Below are 20100 nucleotides of genomic sequence, written 5' to 3'. Positions count from 1 at the left end.
CAACTCACCTGGGACAAAGAACTCTATTTTCTGCAATACAAAATCAAATTCATTATAACTGTGATAAGTCTAAAGTATTATAATGTGCTTAATCACAAGACAGACACGTCCTTACCACGAAAGACTGGTTTGTCCTTAAAACAAAACAAAACCCTATGCTTTAATTATAAGAACTCTTAGCTGGAACAAAAAGGTAAGCTTTAACAGTCCCTTCTATCTTTATCAATATTAAAATAACTAGTAATCTAAAACTGGTAGATTATTTCTTAGTAGAACTCACGTCATTAAAACAGAAATATATGTTAAAGAGCTGTCCTAAAACCTTTTTAAGTTGGTTCCATGTTAAATTGTACCACTGTTAAAATTTACCTACAATAAACTTAACTGGGTCTGCATTTCAGATCATTCAAGATTTTAGTCCTTTCAGTGCAGTTACCTCTGACCAAATAATTGTCGGTGAAAAAAAATCTCAATTAGCCAAATGACTCTCTGAACTACCGAGGGAGGAGGGGGATCTCAGTTTCTCCATAACTGACCAATCAAAGTAAAGAAACAGTTCTGACCAATTTATCCAAGGTGAATATACTAGCTGTGGATATACTCCTCTCACAGCTGAGTCAGCTAAACTTGGTTCCTCTACATACTCCGGAGAAATTAGCTGTAGAAAGATGGGAGAGGACTCCTCAAATGAAGTCTGGGAACAACTCTAAGGAGGGAAGATCTGTAGCTCTGGTTCCCAAGAAACACGAGGTTCATGCCATGGGATGACAGGAGCTGACTCATCTTGCCCCATCCCACTCCTCACCACTCCACGGAAGGCTGGGCAGGGAATAAAATGTCAGTCATGGTAGGAATTTTGAAGGGTTAAGAAAAATTTAATAATAATAAAATAATATATATAAAATACTTCAGTTTCATATATAAACTGTACGTATGTATATACATACTTTCAGTTTTATCTATTTTACTTGATCTTTAAGTTCACCATGATACATATGTTCGATAGCACATCTATTATCATCCCCATTTTCATAATAAGGTAAAAAATTAGGTGACTTCCCTAAAGTCCAAAAGATAACAAACATGACTAGAATCCAGATCTTTTAACTCCAGTGCTCCTTCCAGCACTGTATCCTATGTTGCTTCTAGTCAATAAAGGCACAGCCAAGTTTAGGGACAAAGTAGCAGAGCTTTGTTTACTTAAGACAGGTTTTATTCCCCCATGTGAGTATGGGAACATGTGAAAGGAAAAAGCTATCATTATACTTTCTTGTTCTCTGTGCTGCGTTCCTTTCCTGCCTCCCAGAGTTCCTGTGTCTCCATTCCCCGGCACACTGTGCCATCATTTTCTAGTCACCTCAAGTATCATAGCATTAGTATTTTTATGGAACTGTTTTCCTTCTACTTTTAAGGTTTAAAAGGCAGCCTCCTACTTCATGTTTGCAACACTGTGTGGAACAATATGGGGAAAGGCACAAATCTGCTTCCACACATAGGTAATCATAAGAAAGATAAAGAAAACATAGCTTCTTAGGAATCCGAATTTCTTCCTTATCGAAAAGGACACACTCCATGAATTCAGGTCTAATCTGAGTACCTCATATAAGGGGCAGGAGTTCTAAACTAAGAAAGGCCCCTAAGCCTAGCAAGATCCGAGGGCCCCCACGCCCCCTATGCCCTGATAGTGGAAATTACTATCTGTGGTATCTAGTTCCTAGAATACACAGATCGTAAATTCTGGAAGGCCTGACTACCTGGTCACAAAGCATAGAACCTTCAGAATGACTTTAAAGAATAAAGCCACTCCTTTTAGTCAAATTTTCAAGCTATAATCTTGTCCCTCTAACTCAGGCTTCCCAAAATTAACAATCTATTTTGTTAATAGATAAACTATATCAATCTTTGGTCATAAATCCCATTCTGACCACCTCATCTCATCTCTGAACAGGTCAACAAAGTATCTGTTAACCCCTTAAAAAAAAAAAAAAAAAAAAAGCTGAGCTAAAAATTAACTTTTATCTTGCTTCTAGTCTCCTTACTCACACACATCCATGCCCAAATTTGATAAAGGTAGTGTTGAAGTAGAAAACAGTAATGTCAAGATTTATAATGTATGAAGACTTGACATACATTACAAAATTGAGTTCTTACAACAATCTTTTGGTTGGGTACAAAGAGGAAGAGAATCCATGAGGTAAAATAGCTAGCTCCCAAATCATCTGTCTATTCATAAAGAATAGAATCAGGAGGCAATTTCCACATTTTTTATATTAACTTCTGCATTTTGACTGTTGTAATGATTTGGTGGCCAAATTTTCCTCTTGTTATATGGGGTAACAAAAAGAATAGAACAAAAGTTGTTATTCAATCTATTTATAGAATTCATAATTTTTAAATCTAAAAACAGACCTTAATAAGCTATAGATACTAGAATTTTACCACTGTTAAAGAACAAGGTCAGACTACTTACGAGAAATTTTGCGATCTTAACAATATCTTTATGTAGTCTTACAGTAGGATGAAATTAACATTAAATAATTCTTCTAACTCTGAATTCAACAAAAACTCATTCTTGGAGCAATTAAAATTATTTTAAGTTGCCTGTACACATCAAAGCTGGATTGCTTTCTATGAATAACAAAACACATGCAGCATTTCTCGATAAGATCATAACTTGTATCAAAATTACTCACCACATGCATCAATTCTTGATAAGATCATAAACTGTATCAAAATTAAGTTAGAGCCCCCCCAATGAAGCTGTCAAAGCAAAGGTCTGCCATAACCCCTCTCGACTGAAGTTTAGTTTTTAATCTCTCTATAAAATCATGAAATTCGGGGTGCCTGGGTGGCTCAGTTGTTAAGCATCTGCCTTCAGCTCAGGTAATGATCCCAGGGTCTTGGGATTGAGCCCCGCATAGGGCTCCCTGCTTCTCCCCTCTTCTTGGTGGGGATCTTGCTTCTCCCTCTCCCACTCCCTCTGCTTGTGTTCCCTCTCTTACTGTGTGTCTCCTCTGTCAAATAAATAACTAAAATCTTTTTTAAAAAGTCATGAAATTCATTTGTGATGAGAACTGTATCTTCTTAAACAACAGTAATATGCAGAAAGCCTCAGACCCAAAGATAGGGAAAGATGTTGTTTACCTAAAGATAGACATTTTTTAAAAACTTTCCCCAAGATTAATAATTTATCAAATGACACCTCTTCCTTCCACCACACCCTAGTCAGTGGTTCAACAATTTTTACTTGAGAAATTGTTGTGCTACTAACTTCACAGGACTCTATGGAGCTCTGTATCTACTTGGGAATTACCTGAAGGAAGAAATTAACTAATTTTAAAAAAACATTATTCTTAACAAAAAGTTATCCTTCAATTTTTACATCTGCTTTGTCCTACATCTACTGCTAATAAAATTGGTGGTATTTATCAGTGTATGTATCAATTTGCAGAAAAGTCCTAAATTCACTTATCTTTTATAGTCTTGTTCAGATGCCATGTCCACCAAAAGCATCGCTGATTTTACCAGCTAAATATGATCTCAAACAAGGGGGAACCAGCCAGCAAACTGGTGAAAAATAAAAGAAAACTCAAGTGGTATCCAAGGAAGAAGGAATCAGGACTTAAGAAAATATCTGAAGGAGTGGCCCAAAACAAAAATAGAAATCTTAGTGAAAGGTTAACGAAAGAAAATAGGTAAAATAACAGGAGTATTAGCAGGCAGAGCCTGGAAAGATACCAAGGCAATAGTATACAGTAAGAAGTCACTGACTAAACCCATGAGTAAAAGTTCTTAAAAGTTCTCTATCCTTGGGGCGCCTGGGTGGCTCAGTGGATTAAGCCTCTGCCTTTGGCTCAGGTCATGATCCCAGGGCCCTGGGATCGAGCCCCACATTGGGCTCTCAGAGCAGCGGGGTGCCTGCTTCCCCCTCTCTCTCTGCCTGCCTCTCTGCCTACTTGTGATCTCTCCCTGTCAAATAAATAAATAAAATCTTAAGGAAAAAAAAAAAGTTCTGGGGACGCCTGGGTGGCTCAGTTGGTTAAGCAGCTGCCTTCGGCTCAGGTCATGATCCCAGCGTCCTGGGATCGAGTCCCACATCGGGCTCCTTGCTCAGCAGGGAGCCTGCTTCTCCCTCTGCCTCTGCCTGCCATTCTGTCTGCCTGTGCTCGCTCTCTCCCCCCCTCTCTCTCTGATAAATAAATAAAATCTTTAAAAAAAAAAAAAAGTTCTGTATCCTTTGGGACACTTAACAAGCAAGGGGTATGTGTTACATAACTGAATTTAGAGTCAGAATAGCTGGATTCTAGAGCAAGCTCTGTATTTGCCAGCTTATGACTTGGCAAGGTAACCACTCTGAATTTCAGTTTCCTTTTCTACGAAAAAGTGATAACAGCTATTTCATATGGCCATTCTATAGGACTAAATAACTTATGTGAAAGTATTTCATAAACTTTAAAACTACAAACGTTAAGTATTATTAAAATACCATAATATGCTGCTTTGTTGATAAATTTTGCTCATTTTTTACTTTGAAAAACTTCCCAGATGCATATTTAAGAATGAACTTTCATTATGACTGGGTACTGGTTATTTACTTAAAAAATCTGAAGTAAGTGCTGAATGGCATTGTTCCACTATAATTTTATCTCTCAGTATAAATTTGGCCAGTAATATTTTTCTGCTTTCATTGTTATAGAAAAAGCAATCTTGTCCTGCTCTTAAATCTGTGTGTGTGTGTGTGTTTCCCCATCCATAATTATATACTGGGCATCATTCAAGCTGCTCCAGGCAAAACTTATTAAATCTTTTCATGACTAGTCTTCAATTTTATCAAGAAGTTGTAATGGAACACTTTTCCGAAGTGTAAGTTCCATATCATTTGCTTAATTGACTCTTTCCCCAAAATATTATGAAAAAACAAACACTTTACAAATAAGGTATGTGGGGCACCTAGATGGCTCAGTCATTAGGCAACTGCCCTTGACTCAGGTCATGCATGATCCCAGGGTCCTGGGATCGAGCCCAACATCAGGGTCCCTGCTCAGAAGAGAGCCTGCTTCTCCCTCTCCCTCTACCTGCTGTTCTGCCTACTTGTACTATCTCTCTGTCAAATACATACCTACCTACCTACATACATACATACATACATACATAAATATGCTTGAAAATGAAATATTTAAAAGGTAACAAGGAGCAATAAATGGAAATGGGAAAATACTGACTTATGAGGAGTCTCTAGAGAAAAGAGAGAATCTTTAATAATACCATTAAAATTCTATTGGAAAATGAAAAAATGAAATACTTGATCTAAGGCCCTAAGACACACCATCAATTTAAGTTCTGGTGTTCAACAAATCAGGTTTGAGTTAGGCTTGTGTAAACAACAAATACATTAAGTTTATACACTTGCAAAATAGTGGGATTTTATACAACATAAAATACATTCTGCATTAGGATAAATAATGTGTAAGCAATTAAACAGAAATAAATCATATGGAAACTAAAAGCAAAAAGCACATGTTGTACAACCTATACAACTGTAGACAATATAATCTGTCCATCATACTTCAATATAGTTTGGGGGGAAAGGACTAACATAAAATCATTAAAAAAAAGAAAACCAAAAATAGTATTAAATTTAGATTTAGAATGATCTTCATCAGGACCTTTTCTATACTGGCACGTTTTGATTGCTTATTCACAAAAGGGGAAATAAAAAGAAATGAAAGTGGAAGTAACTACCAATTTAATAATTTACATTTAAATTAAGGACGCTAATTGAAATGGTCATTGCTAGAATTTTGCACCAGCATTTTTAAGATTCTGAATAAATTTATTATTTACAAATCTCTGGATAAATGTAAGTAGCTCAGGGGGGGAAAAAATGAAGTAGAGCTTTGAACATAAGACTGAAATTCCTTTACTAAATACTTCCTAATATAACAATTTCTGGATTATTATTAACCAATGCCAAACAACAATTAAGAATAAATTAATAAGAAAAGATAATTAAAATAAGTGAACTTATAGATTTTGCTAATTCAAACAGTCTAGAAGCTAAAACTCCTATGTATCAACAACTTCTCCTTTAAAACATAATATTAAATCACTGGGTATAAGTAGAGCTTAAGTATATAAAAGTCAGTAAATACTAGGTATTCAGTAAAAAATAACTTCCAAAACCTTACATTTCTAGGAATCAAGTGATAACAAAACAAAACAAAATCAAAATCTAATACAATTAGCAAGAATTTAAAAAGTAACTCAGTTGAAATTTCACGTAAGTTTGTATCTTTACATTAAAAATTTCAAGAGAGGCAACTGGGTGGCTCAGTCAGTTAAGCATCTGACCCCTGATCCAGCTCAGGTCTCTATCTCATGGTGATGAGTTCAAGCCCCATGCTGGGCTCCCTGCTGGATGTAAAGCCTACTTAAAAATTAATTAATTAATTAAAATCAAATGAATATCTTAAGATTTTTTGATTAGTCCTTTGCTTTGAAATCATCCCGAAGTCACATATATATCTTTTCATAATAATACACATATATTTTGGGGGCGCCTGGGTGGCTTGTCGATTAAGTATCTGCTTTGGGCTGATCATGATCTCAGAGTCTTGGGATCAAGCCCGGCATCAGGCTCCTTGCTTTGCTGTTTCTCCCTCTCCTTCCCACTCATGCTCTCTCTCGCTAGTTCATCTTTCTCTCTCTTTCAAATAAATAAATAAAATCTTTAAGTACACACACACATTTTTGAAAAACCTATGTGTTGATAATTTTTATTAACTACTAATATTTTTAGCATTTATGAAAATATATTCATTTTTCAAAAGAATACACTATGAATTTTAAACAATTTTTATTTTCTGTACCAGTCATGTTCGGTAATATTTTAACTCCAGTGATTTGGGGCTAATAATTAGCTATACTTGACATTACATAATATTACCCCTAGTATTCACATTAATTCTCTAAACAATTGCTCAATAGTGATACCATCACTATGAAGAATCTACATTAAGTTCCAACTGACACTTCTCTCAAACCTACCCTTACAAGAAGTACTGAGAATCATGCTCATTTTACAATATAAAGTATATTCATAAATAAAACCAAACATCCATAATTTTAATACATTTTAATGTTCACATCAAAATATAGTACAATGCCTTCATTAATTAACAGCAGCACTGTATATTATAGGAATCTGCAGGCAACACAAATTATTTTTATAAAAATATTTTCTTAAATCTAGACTATGTAAAAATTCTTTTAAAGAATTTAAGTTTTAAGATAATTTTTTATAGCCAAGGATACCACACTGTTTAATTTTGAGCCAATGTAAATCTGATCTATCGGTATGACATTTATTTACTGAGCAATCATAGTATAGAAAGAGCTAAATATCATATGATTCTTTTAAGTATAAGATTAGCCATATAAAGCATATAATCACCATTAAAACCAATTATATGTCATATAAAAAGAATCTGAAAATACATCAAAAGACCACTTTGTTTGTATAAGCTTTCAAAAATGACATAATTTAAAATGTTTTTAATGAATATCAATATTTCTACTACTTACTTAAGCAAGAGCGTTTGCCAGCTGTGCTTGCACCACCTGAACACAAATTGCCTCCCCGATGAATTAATTCAAGTTCCAAATTGGTTCTGTAAGTAAAGCATTAACATGTATCTCAATTAGGCTAAAGTGATACTTTTTAATTTGTTTTACTGATATGTCTGAATGAACCTAAATAATAAAGTTGAAGAACTTTATGAATAGTTTATGGAATATCTGTAATAATATTTTATTTGATATTTAGAAATAAAAAGGGAAACATATCCTTATATGTTCATATTTATAACCTCAAAATTGTACACATCATAATGTAATTGTTGCAAAACCCCAAATGTTGGCAAATACTAAAAACTGGGCCTTAAGGAAAACAACAGCAACACACTTCATAAACCCGCACACGAATCTGGTGAAAGAGCTTATACCCAACTGTTAGCCACTGAGTAGTAGGTGGTTACTGTCATCTAAAACACAAGGGCATACCAACTTTTTATCAGAGAAATGATTATCACTCACTAGAGCTTAGATGGTTTCTAGAAATCAATATTAAACAAAATCACTAACATCATAGTAGGCATGAACAACACATAAAATGAACAGTAGCCTCTTCTATGGACTTCTAAAATTAGTTTTATTAAAGTACACTGTGTTAATTCCTGACACTGCTAAACATCAAAAAAGTTCATATAGATCTGAAATTATAATATATTTAGCAATTTTTAGCTTACAGATTAGTTACAATTAGTAAATCGACATTTTAAAAATCAAATTGCTTCAGAATCTAAAGATTTACTAAAAAAAAAATATAGTAAAATAGCCAATGAACTTTGTCAGAATAAATGAAAATTGTGAGTGATATAATGCATGTATTTTTACTTCAACAATATTAATAAACTTAAACACATCTTCATTTGCCACTGCTACAACTGAATAATTTATATCCAAAATATGCATTTGACATTAGCAATGAGATATCCTCGTCTTAAAAAAAAAAAAAAAAAAAAAGGCAAAATTTTAAGCTTACTTTGCAAATGAATTCAAGGAAGAATATGATCCTATTTTACTTAAAACAGTCTGAACTGGTTTGGGTTGTATTTTAACACAAAATGTTTTTGAAACATTATTTTCATATATTTACTTATAAATGCAAACTGTTAACAAAATTAATATTCTTAAATCTGTATATTTGCCACCCATTTTTAAAGGAATGCTTTAATCCTCTCTACTGGGGTGGGGGAAAAGCAATTTAACATTGATAATGTTCCTGCTCAGAGCTCCATCTGGTTGCTGCTGATAAGGGCATCTGTGTGACAAGGGAATTTTCCACCCTTCAGGCGATTTGCATTGCTCACTGAACTTCTAAAAACCTACCAGCAAGGAAGCAGGGACAAGGATTTCATATTAGTGGACAGAAAGCGAGCGGAGACCAGCATGTGTTCCTTCATCAAGGGAATATAAATGAGATCAATATATTTTGTTTTCACAAATCTTCTGTTGCCTAATCTGTAGAAAAAAATTAACGGCTATATTCTCTTATAAAAACTAAGATTTCCTAGATTGTACTTTTAAAAGAGCTAACCAGAAACACGATCAATTTTTACAAACGAATGTCAGAACCAGAATGTCAACTTTTATTTTAGCACAGTTTGCAAAAATATTAAGATATAAATATAAGAACAATTCTGTTTATTCAATCATCAAATAAAATACTTCAAAAGCTGATAAACATGTTACCAGGAGTTTGATTTTAGAGAATATTTGAAAGAAAACTACTAAATCTAATTATTTCAGATTATGGCTAGAAAAATCTCTAAAAAAACATTCCTCCTGACATTATAAAACAAAACAAAACAAAACAAAAAAAACCTACCTATCCAAACTGTTAGTGTCATGTAATAACCTAGGACTTTAAAAATCAATATGTCAGAGGCCCTAACCCTCAGCTTTTCCTGATTTCACTTACATCAAAACTAGCCCTTTAAGTTGAAACTTGCTAGAGAATCGAACACACAAGCATGTCATATGCCCTATGTCTGTTTGATCTCTAACTGTTGAAAATCCCAACACAATATTCTGTTTCTGCCCTCCTGAATGGATGATAGAAAAATAAAGATTGTTCCCAAGAAAAGTAGACTCTACTTTTTTATATTCCTAACACAAATCTATTCCAATCAGTTTGGAAAGAAAAAAAAAAAGAAAAAATATCTGTAACTGAAATAATAATGAGAAAGATTACAGCCTTACAGCCTATCTTGGCACCCACCTACATATTCCATTTAAAAACTCCTCCAACTATGCTCCAGCTTCTTTTTGCATGACTGAGGTCTGCTTTCCCTTCTATCCCCTCTCCACCCTCCTTTGGTATGAACTTCTATTTTTAGAGCTATTATTTAAAAAACAAATGTGTGTATACACATGCACACACAGAGACACTCAAACACGAATTGAAGTCCGTGTGGGTTCAAGGCCTAAACCTACCACTTACTGGCTGAGCAAGTTACCCAATACCTCAGAGAGAAAAAATATCTTCGTTCATACCACAGGCTATATTATACAAGACTCAGCTCAAGCTCTAACTCTTCTAGGAGTTAGGGAGAATTAATTCCCTTTTCTTGAGATGGGAAAGAAACATTGCCAAATACTTTATATTTCAATTTGTTCATCTTCCCTTTTAAAGTTCTATAGCACCTTTTCAATACGATATTTTTAAAACAAACTCTATTCTGTTTTATACGCACTGATGTATATTGGTTTTGTCTCTCCAACTAATGGTAAATTCCTGGAGAGAGGGACCATTTCAGATAAGTTTCTAAATCCTTGATGGTACATAGCAAAGTGCTCAAAAACACCTTAGGAACCAGAAATCTATTTGTTTGGGTATGGAACCAATGGTAAGATTCTCTTTAGTCCCCATAGCTTATTCTCTTTCTTCTGTTGACCCTTCCTTCGATTCCCTTAAATTCGGACATGAAAAGGGGCGAGGGGAAGGAAAAGTATTTTATCAAAGAATTTCTTGGCTTTAAAAAGGATTCATAATTTGGTATTTTAGCAAACATTCCTTTTATTTTGAAAATACTTAGTTTATAAAGTTTAAACTTATAATGCAACTAGTATGTAAAGTAAGTTGACTCACTCTACTGAGCAGTTCACCCCCTGTGAATTAAACATATCTCTCCAGCTCTATCTCAGTTATTCATGTTTCATCTTCTTTCCATTTAAATGTTTCTCACTACATACAGGCCGAGTGTCACTCACCAATACCTCTAGGCTATATGTAACCTGAGTCCAAAACCCTTGGAAAAATCAATTATTAAAATTAGTCTCATTTATTGTTTCAACTAAAAAATAATAAACTGGTATTTAAATGAGGAAAGCTTTCCTCCCCCAAATTAACCTTCCATAATCCATCTGAATGGTATTTGTAACAGACTGTTCTTTGGAAATATAATAAAACCTGAATATAGTAATTTTGATTAATTTTAATGTAAGAGAAAGATACCATTCCAACAATTTCTTCTCTGCTGCCCTCAAAAAATCCTCCAAGTCTTCACCATGCAAATAAAATAAAAAACAAAGGGATAAGGTGCTCTACCAAAAAACCCCAAAAAACAAAACAAAAAAATCCTCTAAAACAATTACTAAAATTAACAGCTTTACAGGCTACTCAACCATTAGAAATATTTTGTTCCTAAACAACAAAAAAATTTAAGTTCCGTAAAAAACAAACTAAATTCCTCATTCAGTGGAGAGAAACTCAGCTCTGGGAAACAAGGGCTGTATTCTATTCAAATTTCTAATGTCAAATACAAATAAATGTGCTCATCCTAATGAACTATACATTTAAGAATCACAATATTTAATTTAAAAGTTAAATAATTCAAAATAAGTTTACTTCTAAATAGTTCACTTAAACATTTAAGCATTTTAAATATTACAAAATATTTTAATGCCTACCTTCTAGGCACAAAAATAAGCATAATCTGTAATCATACATATTTGTGAAATAATGCTACATGCTAGGCATTAGATACCTATAAAGACCAGTTTCTTACCTTGAGAAACTTACATTCTATCCAAATAGGATACAACATCCTTTTGTCTCTCAATTCATGTTTTTGTTAATTTTTTTTTTTTTAACTAATTTGGTTTTTGTTTTCTCTTTAATAACTAAGTAAAACTAGAGAGGACATGCAATCTCACTGTGAGAACTTCACAATGGCCTGCGTAACTTTAACCAAAGGATAATGAGTGTTTTAAGGGTTACATACTCTGATTTTCAGAAGAATTATCTTGTTGCTTTGGACTTTATCATGAGCAATCAGAGAAAAATGGAAGGACAACACATTTTCTGTTTCTCTATATACGTTCATAGCAAATAACATTTGATATCTGTCCCTGCTTCCCATTAAGTGACAAAAACCAAAATATGTTGACCTAAAAAAGTCTATTACCACAGCAAGCTATATAGGAAGAAAACAAGAATTTATATATTCAAGAAATAGGAATCTAAAACTTCCACTAAACTAAATTTAAGTCAAGACATTTGATTTATCATACTATAAAAAATTCCATGGAGAGATTATTCTTATTCACCCAGAATTTTCTTATAAGATCAATCCTAAGAAAAATACATAAGCATAAATACATAAGAGACATAAATACAGTATTTACACACATGCACACACACACATACATACACACACACACACACATATACATCTATATAAACAGACACATATATACATGGCATAACTGAGTTGGTCTATATTCATCTCAATTTTCTACAACATTATTACCACAATATGGTATAGAAGGTTTTTAAAATCTTGAAACCATGGCAAAATTAAATCATACTCAATTTAGTTTTCACATAAAGTGTATTTTATTGCAAGCATGCAGCTGGTAACTCTCCAGACACAAAATGCTGAATTAACTGTTAAATCTTCTCCTGAAGCATTCTGGATAAATAACAACAATAGTTAGGAATGTACAGACTATAAAGTTACTTCCCAATCCATTACATTCTATTACATCAATCCATGTCTGGCATTTGCATTCTTCAACTAAAGACTAACGTTTCCTTATCTTGAGCTCTAACTTGCTTGTAATTTGCCTAAGTCTGGTTGCTTTATTCCTGGGTTCTAAAGACTACATATAGTTCATTTACTCTTGTTACCCTCTGGTCCATGAAAGAGGCAGAGAGATTGGCCCAGTGAACTGCATGTACATATGACCTATAGAAGTTGAATACAGGAAGGAAAAAGAAGGACAATAATTGAAAGTAAAATAGACCTTGACTCAGATCTGAGTTGTGGTCCTCTATGGCACTAATTTGCTGCATGACATTCAAGTTATATTCTCTGTCTAAATCTTATCTATCATAATACTACTTGGGACAAGATACCAAAAAAGTATATACTTCTAGAGATACAACATCAATTCTGGCAGAATGTGTTTACAAGTTTCTAATTGTGCCTGCTTCTTGCCTATTTACTTCTTCTATGGTTCTCCATTTTCATTCAATTACATTTTCTAAAATCCCTGTTTGGAACCATTTCTTAGTTACTAAACACCCACTCAGTCAATTAGACTAATCCTACCTACACTGAAAGATAAGGAGTATCTCTGAAGTATCTCCAAAAAACAGAGGTTCTTTGGAAATATAATAAAACCTGAATATAGTAATTCAGTAAACAGAGGTACTGTTTTCTGGAGTGCTGGGCTAGCTACTAATATACGCTTAGCACTTGCCTGATCACTTGTTCCATCTCCCTCATCTGATTTTCTTTTTTTTTTTTTTTCCTCATTTGATTTTCTAAACCACCTACAGGATATTACTGTTTTACTAGATTAAAACAAACAAAATAAGTTCTTCTTACTTAAAAGAAATTAAAAGTGTTTAACATATTACAATATATTCCTTTTCAGTATTATTCCTTTTGACAGGACTTGAACAGTGATTTCTTAACAAGACCCTTCATATTTAATATTCACATACTTCGAGGTAGACATCTGTCCCAAAATGTTAATAATACACCTTTTCCCACATATTCTGTAATATATAATAACACTCACCCAATATTTCATGAAAATAAAAACTCTTCAGAAAATGAAGGAAACCTACATTTTATGATCCTTTGAGAAGGTTTGAAAACTAGCCATAATTTCAAGCACCATAAAAAATATGCACCCTTTCTTCAAATAAATATTAATGGCATAAATAAAACAAAAACCAACTATTCAGAGTAAGTAAATATTAAAGTATATACCATGTATACCTACCTAGCAACAGAATACATAAAGAGAAAATCATTGTCTGGTGAACCTGGGGTCTTGCTATAGTCTCTATACTTTTTCTGAGTAGTATTTTTGATATCTTTCATTACAGATTCCATTTCTTTACTTAAGTTGGTTTCTGACTGTAAAAAATGCAAACATACACATCAAGTTTATTCATATTCATTTTCTCTAAAATAGTCCAACACTACAATGTTTATCATATGAATTCATTAGGAAATTAAAAGTTAAAAAGTTAAAACAAATGTACATTAGCTATCCACTATAAATATTCTTAGTGCACAAAGATAAAATAGATCAAGAAATACCTTCTTCTATTTTATCCTAATTCTATATTGTGACTGGTTAGCCTATAATCTAACCATGAATTAACCACACAAACTTATATTCTAAAGAAATGAGTAGATGTCATTAAAATAATATTTTAGAACAAATTCCATGTTGATAAGCAATCTTTCATTTACATTCTCTTCTCAAAGACTAATATTGATGTCCCTTGCTTTGAGCATATTTTAAATAAATAAAAATTTGGATTTACCAAGGGGGGGAAAAAAAACACAGATTCTAAAATTAGTCTTCAACTGAGAAAGGAAACTGTAAGGAGAGAAATCTTTGAGTAGCATTTAACTATGAATTTCTGTTTCAAAAGTGAAATATTAATAGTTTTCATAAATTCACTGCTTAAACTAGGCACAGTTATCACTTCTTTCAGATACTATATCCTAAATCTATAATGAAAGTGAAATATTTAAATATTTAAATGAAATAAATAAATCCTACTGGATGGGATAAAAGATGGGTTCACTTACACCAAATCCCACAATAAAGTAGACTGACTTCAGCGAATGGTTCAATCAAGTGTATGATATTTTATGTGATACAAACACACATAAATTGGACATAAATCTATAATTACATACATATAAAGTATGTGTGTGTGTATAAATGTATCATGTTAATCCTAATATACCTAATGGACATATTTTTAAATTATTAGACTATGCTTTACATAACAAGATACATATATAAGTAATTTATTTGTTTGGCTTTGTTTTTAAAGATTTCAACATTGTAAAAGAGTCTAACCATATCTAAGCTTATAGAACTTCATGATCTGGAAGAAGTATATTAAAACTATGGCAATTTGGACTAAGGAAAAGTATAGCCTTTGGTAATAATTTGTTCCATTATTATCATTTTTGTTTTTAGTAACCACAAATAGAAGAGAAAAACATCAAAAGCAATTGTTGTTAAATGTTTAAAGGTCCCCCCCCCCAAAAAAAGGTTCAAAGCTTCAGAGAAAGGAATGAAAATAAAAGGAACAAAAATGAGAGCTGAAAGCAGAGCTGAGTTTACCAGGATATTTCTGCCTTACACTGATGCTTACTGGGAAAGCTCCCGGCCGTCCCTGCAGCTCTTCCACTTCCTTTATGAGATCTTGTATGCTTTTGTTACTAGGACGTTGCCAAAGGTTACTTTCCACATTGCTCCCAGGAAAACAAGGAAGAACACTGTTAGCAAACTGCCTACAGAGAGGACACGTGAATTCTCCTTTGTCCACCGAGAAGCCCTGAAGAACCTGATCATTCTAAAAGATGAAATAAACATACAGATTTATAATGCACAACTTATAGAAAACAAAATTTATACCATTACATTTTATAGTAAACAAATGAACCAGGCCAAAAAAGAAAAAAAAAAAACAATCTCTAATATATGTCATAAAAACATAAAGTCTCTTGATTTAATGAACACAGGCTGTTATATGCAACTGATGAATTACTAAACTCTACTTCTGAAACTAATAATACACTATATGTTAATTAATTGCATTTAAATTTTTAAAAAAAGATGATGTTACTTGAAGAAGAAAACATAAACAATGTCTCTCATTTGACTGTTGAAGCTTATCAAATCACTTGTTTCAACATGACAATCATGCAACACATCACCAAGAACTGTTTAAGTATCTTACTCTTCCTCAGCATGAAACATCCAAATACTGAGGCAATTAATGTGTAATATAGATTTAAGATAGAGAATAACTTAAAAAGGAGGCCACTTTACAGTGGATCACCTTCCCCTTACCCCATGCCCCTGTTTTTATAATCTATAGGTGACCACTGGGAAGATTCTCTCAGTGCCCATGATCCTTGATAGAGAGTAGATAACTTCTGAGAATAAATCAAGCCTTAAAAATGTGATATGTCTTTGTCTGTCAAACACAATTGACTGGATTTTATGCAGTGAATTTGTTTAGCTTTAATGGATAGGGGAAAGATTCAGTTAGAGTACTCAGAATGTAAGTGTGATATGAGGGAAATTAATGTAATACCTTTCCTTCAGATATTTCTGATAGAAGAAGAGAAAACAGAATTGTTTAAACATAGACACATAAGTATATGTGCCTAGGAGGAAATTCTTACTCATGAGAGACTGCTATACATGCTAACTAACTAGAGGACTTAAGGCAGGAATCCAGACTATTAAATCTGTTCCTTTCTTTTGCCTGAAACCACGACACAGCCATTTTGCTCTTTTAGGCTATTACAATTGTGTAGTCCTAACCACTATTTCGCTCTTTTTCTCAGCAGTTTCTTTCTTACCCTGCCATTAACCTAATGCTTTATTTCAAAATATGTTTTAATGCATTAATGTAAATGTATGAATGCTACAATATGAACACTATTACTAACAAACAAAAAAATGAGGAGAGAAGGAGAAAACAAATTTGTCTATGATTACAAAGGTAATGACAATATTAGGAAGAATTTAAGTTTCCCCACTCTTAATTTAGTGCTCATTTCATTATATCTTAGGTCTCAAATACTTTGACTAAAAAACCAAAATCTACTTTTTTTTTTTTTTTACTTTTTGACATTTATTTTTTTCAAGTTCTTAAAAATGAAACACCACATCTTTTTAAATCCAATTCTGCAAATATTTACTAAGCTCCTATCATATGTCAAATGCTATGCCAGGTAAGGACATAAAGACTTAAGGTACATCTTCACCTAAGGTACTAACAATATAAAAGCAAACAGAAACAAATAAATTATAATAATAGCATGAAAAATACAAAAGAGAAGGCTTCTCAGAGAAGATTTGTGAGCTAACTTTTAAAAATACACAAGAAGGGTATATAGAAGGTGGGGCTGAGAGTCCTGATCATTGAAGGACATTCTATAAGCTCCCCTACAGCCTTAATTTTAAAGAATGTTAGATCTTGCCTTGATTGAAACTACGTTTTTTCTTGAAGCCTCCCCAGAAGCCTTCTCACCACTCTCCCCTCACACCTCAGTATTCTTCTCATGTTTTAGTACTGGCTTAGGATCTTTACTCTTGCATTCTCCCATCTTTGTGGCTCATATCATTTAGGGATATCACACTTTTCCTTCCTTTTTACTGTCATCCACTGCCCTCAGTCACTGAAGACTTTGGTTTTCCAAATTGCTCCAAGACCTACGACCCTCTTATGCTACTTCAGTGAGTATGGGAACAACCAATCTTGTATCTTAGTCCATCAGCTTTTTGACCTCATTAGCTCCTATGGCACTGACCTCCACCTACCTGTTACCATGACCTGTTACCTGTAACCTTGACCACCCCCTTATACTAAAATGACCCAAAATTGTCCATATCTAAAAATATTAAAACCAAACAGCTTACAATCTGATTGCCAACTGCTATCTCCTCTTTTAGTTCCTTCCTTTTCTCTCAGTTTATCAAGACTTTCCTATTCTGCCTATACACCATGATGTACCACTTCAAAAACTGGTCAATACTTCTCATTCACCTTCCGTATGTCCTTCCATCATACATACCCTATAAAATCTTCATACAAAATTAATCCAGTGGATAACTTCTCTAATTCTGTACTCAAATTAAGTATTGTTAAAGAAGACTGAAGTAACTTCCTGCTACAAGCTGTTTCCACCTCAAATGAGGCCTGAATATTCCCAGGCAATCTTTCTCCAACATCCTATGAAGAATTCTCTCACCCAATTCCAAAGCGGTTTTTCCAAACCACCTCTTCACTTCTCAAGTCCTGTCACCTATCCCAGCCTTGCTTCCTTTACTCTGGAAGCATAAAGCTACATCTCCTACCTCAGAAAGAAAAGAATCATGACAGTTCCTTCAGCTTTCTGCCTTCTTCCACTCTAATATTTACTTAATAAATCCCATAAGTCCTTCCATCCACTTTCTTTCTTCTAGTCTCTTTGCTAGTATCTCCTAACTAGTCTTCCAATCACACTGTTGCCACTATGATCCACCTAATGTGAGACTCTTACTCCCAATCAAAATCTTTCAGTGATCACAATTATCTCTCACCTTGATTCCTTCTTCCTCCTTACATTCCACATGTCATCTCTTACCAAGTCCAGGCTTCCTCTAAATAGATTTCAAAACCCTAAGCTCTTCTCCATCTCCAGTGTGATTACTAAGCTCAAGCCACTATCATCTTGTACCTCCTGAATATCATCACATTCTTTCTTACTCTACTGCAATCCCACAACAATCCCCTACCATCTACATAGCTGCCACAATGACATTTCTGAACATGTCATTATTCTATTTAAAAGTCTTTAATAACTTTAGTGGCTCTCTGTAAAGAACTTATCTAAATAAAGTTCAAATTCCTTACACCAACTACAAGGCCCTTTACAGTAAGACCTCTAATTACTTTTTCAGTCTTACCTCTCATCACTCAAGCACCATACTTCATCAAATGTTCTGGCACTCAGGAGAAGTTCCAGTAACACTTAACACATATACTGCAACTGTCTATTTATTCTGTCTCACGCAATGCACAGTAAACCCCTGGAAGGAAGGAACTGTGTCTTATTCACTACTGAATCCCCAATGTCGATCATAGTATCTGGAACACTATAGACACTAACTAAAATATTTGTTGAATGAATGACTGCAGATGTATGAAAAATGCATATTGTTCTTAAGGAACTATTAAGTAATTTATTAATGCTGAGTTGATGAAAGATAAAGATAAAACAATGGGCAAGGCCAGATCATGAAGTACCCTGAATGCCATTCAAGGAAGAGTGAACTTTATGCCATTAGGAAGAATTCAGGAAAGGATTTTTAAGCCAACGACATATGTCATCAGATTTACATTTTAGAAAGATCAATGTAGTAAATAAATTAGACTTAGAGTAAAGAAACTGATAAGAAAGGAACTGCAATAGTCAAGAGGAGAGATGAAGGCATACACAAAAATGAAGAATAATGAAAAGTAGAATACAGTCAAGTGATACTTAAGAGACAGAATAAGAATTTACTTAGTGACTAAATATGAGAGGTAAGGATACGAAGGGAAAAGTAGGAATCCACTCCTTTTAAGTTGGGAACTGGGAAATAAGGCCATCCTTTTAAGAGGCTGAGCTGAGAAAAAGAAAAACTGCAGCTACAGGGGAATGCAAAGTCAAGGGAAGAAATTCAGAATGAGAGGGACCTGAGCATCTTTAAGAATTGAAAGAAAGGATAGGCAGAATAGGCAGAAAAACTGAAGATAGAAATAAAAAAGAAGTTACCTTCTAAGAGATAAAGGCCCCTGAGGTGAAGAGGAGAAAGGAATACTAGAGCATCAACAGGAAAATTATTCCTGAACAGAAGAAGGAATACTACCTCAGAGTAAAAAAGAAAGGATTGGTTGGGATGCAGACTTATTTGTCAGGGAATAGATAAGCAAAGCAAGAAGCTAAGCTTAGTATGTGACAGAAAGCCACAGTTTTCTTGGTGACAAAGAAAGAGATAGAATCTCTTGAGAGAAAAGGGATCTTGGAGTTCAGGTGAGGAGCTTGGGATAGGGGAGCAAAGGATTGGAATAGCTGCTAAAGATACTAGGAGAGGAAACTAATCAAAGGTAGGTAAATGAATTGATAAGTAGTGTCCACAGTTGGTAACCCTAGTTTAAGCTGCTATTATACAGGAAACCACAAATTTACAGACATACCACTTCACTTAGTTTTATGATTTTTCTGGCAGGGCTAGCTGTCTGGGTCTCAAATCAAGGCAGGAGGATTAAATGACTGCTCTTCAGAGCAGAATAGGCATAGTACAAAAAAGTGAGGCTAGGAAAGAACTAATGCTGGGAAATATACAAAGGGGTAAAGGACTAGAGATCTTGATGTCAGAAGCAAACACACTAATCAGAATGAAAATAAGAGAATCTGAAGGATAATCATATAATAAAATGATATTGTAAGA

General features: G+C 33.7%; 1 protein-coding gene and 1 long non-coding RNA gene across 9 annotated transcripts in view; one reads left to right on the top strand and one right to left on the bottom strand.

Moving 5' to 3' along the window:
• Positions 1-20100, bottom strand: part of UBR3 (ubiquitin protein ligase E3 component n-recognin 3) — a 237534-nt gene that overhangs the window by 73779 nt on the left and 143655 nt on the right. For 5 of the 7 annotated variants that reach the window (XM_032355902.1, XM_032355897.1, XM_032355900.1 and 2 more), the window contains 3 exons: positions 15251-15463; positions 13861-13997; positions 7585-7670 (listed from right to left, as the gene is read on the bottom strand). In XM_032355902.1, coding sequence (XP_032211793.1) covers positions 7585-7670; positions 13861-13997; positions 15251-15463 — 436 coding nt within the window. The remainder of the gene's footprint in view (positions 1-7584; positions 7671-13860; positions 13998-15250; positions 15464-20100) is intronic. The other 2 variants (XM_032355899.1, XM_032355901.1) reach the window with 1 other exon arrangement.
• LOC116597750 overlaps positions 1-20100 on the top strand; it is a 131958-nt gene that overhangs the window by 55511 nt on the left and 56347 nt on the right. The window lies entirely within an intron of this gene.

This window comes from Mustela erminea, chromosome 8 (assembly GCF_009829155.1).
Source record: "Mustela erminea isolate mMusErm1 chromosome 8, mMusErm1.Pri, whole genome shotgun sequence".
NCBI classification, from domain to species: domain Eukaryota; kingdom Metazoa; phylum Chordata; class Mammalia; order Carnivora; family Mustelidae; genus Mustela; species Mustela erminea.
The sequence above is the reverse complement of the archived record's forward strand: the minus strand, read 5'-3'. Positions and strand labels throughout refer to the sequence as shown.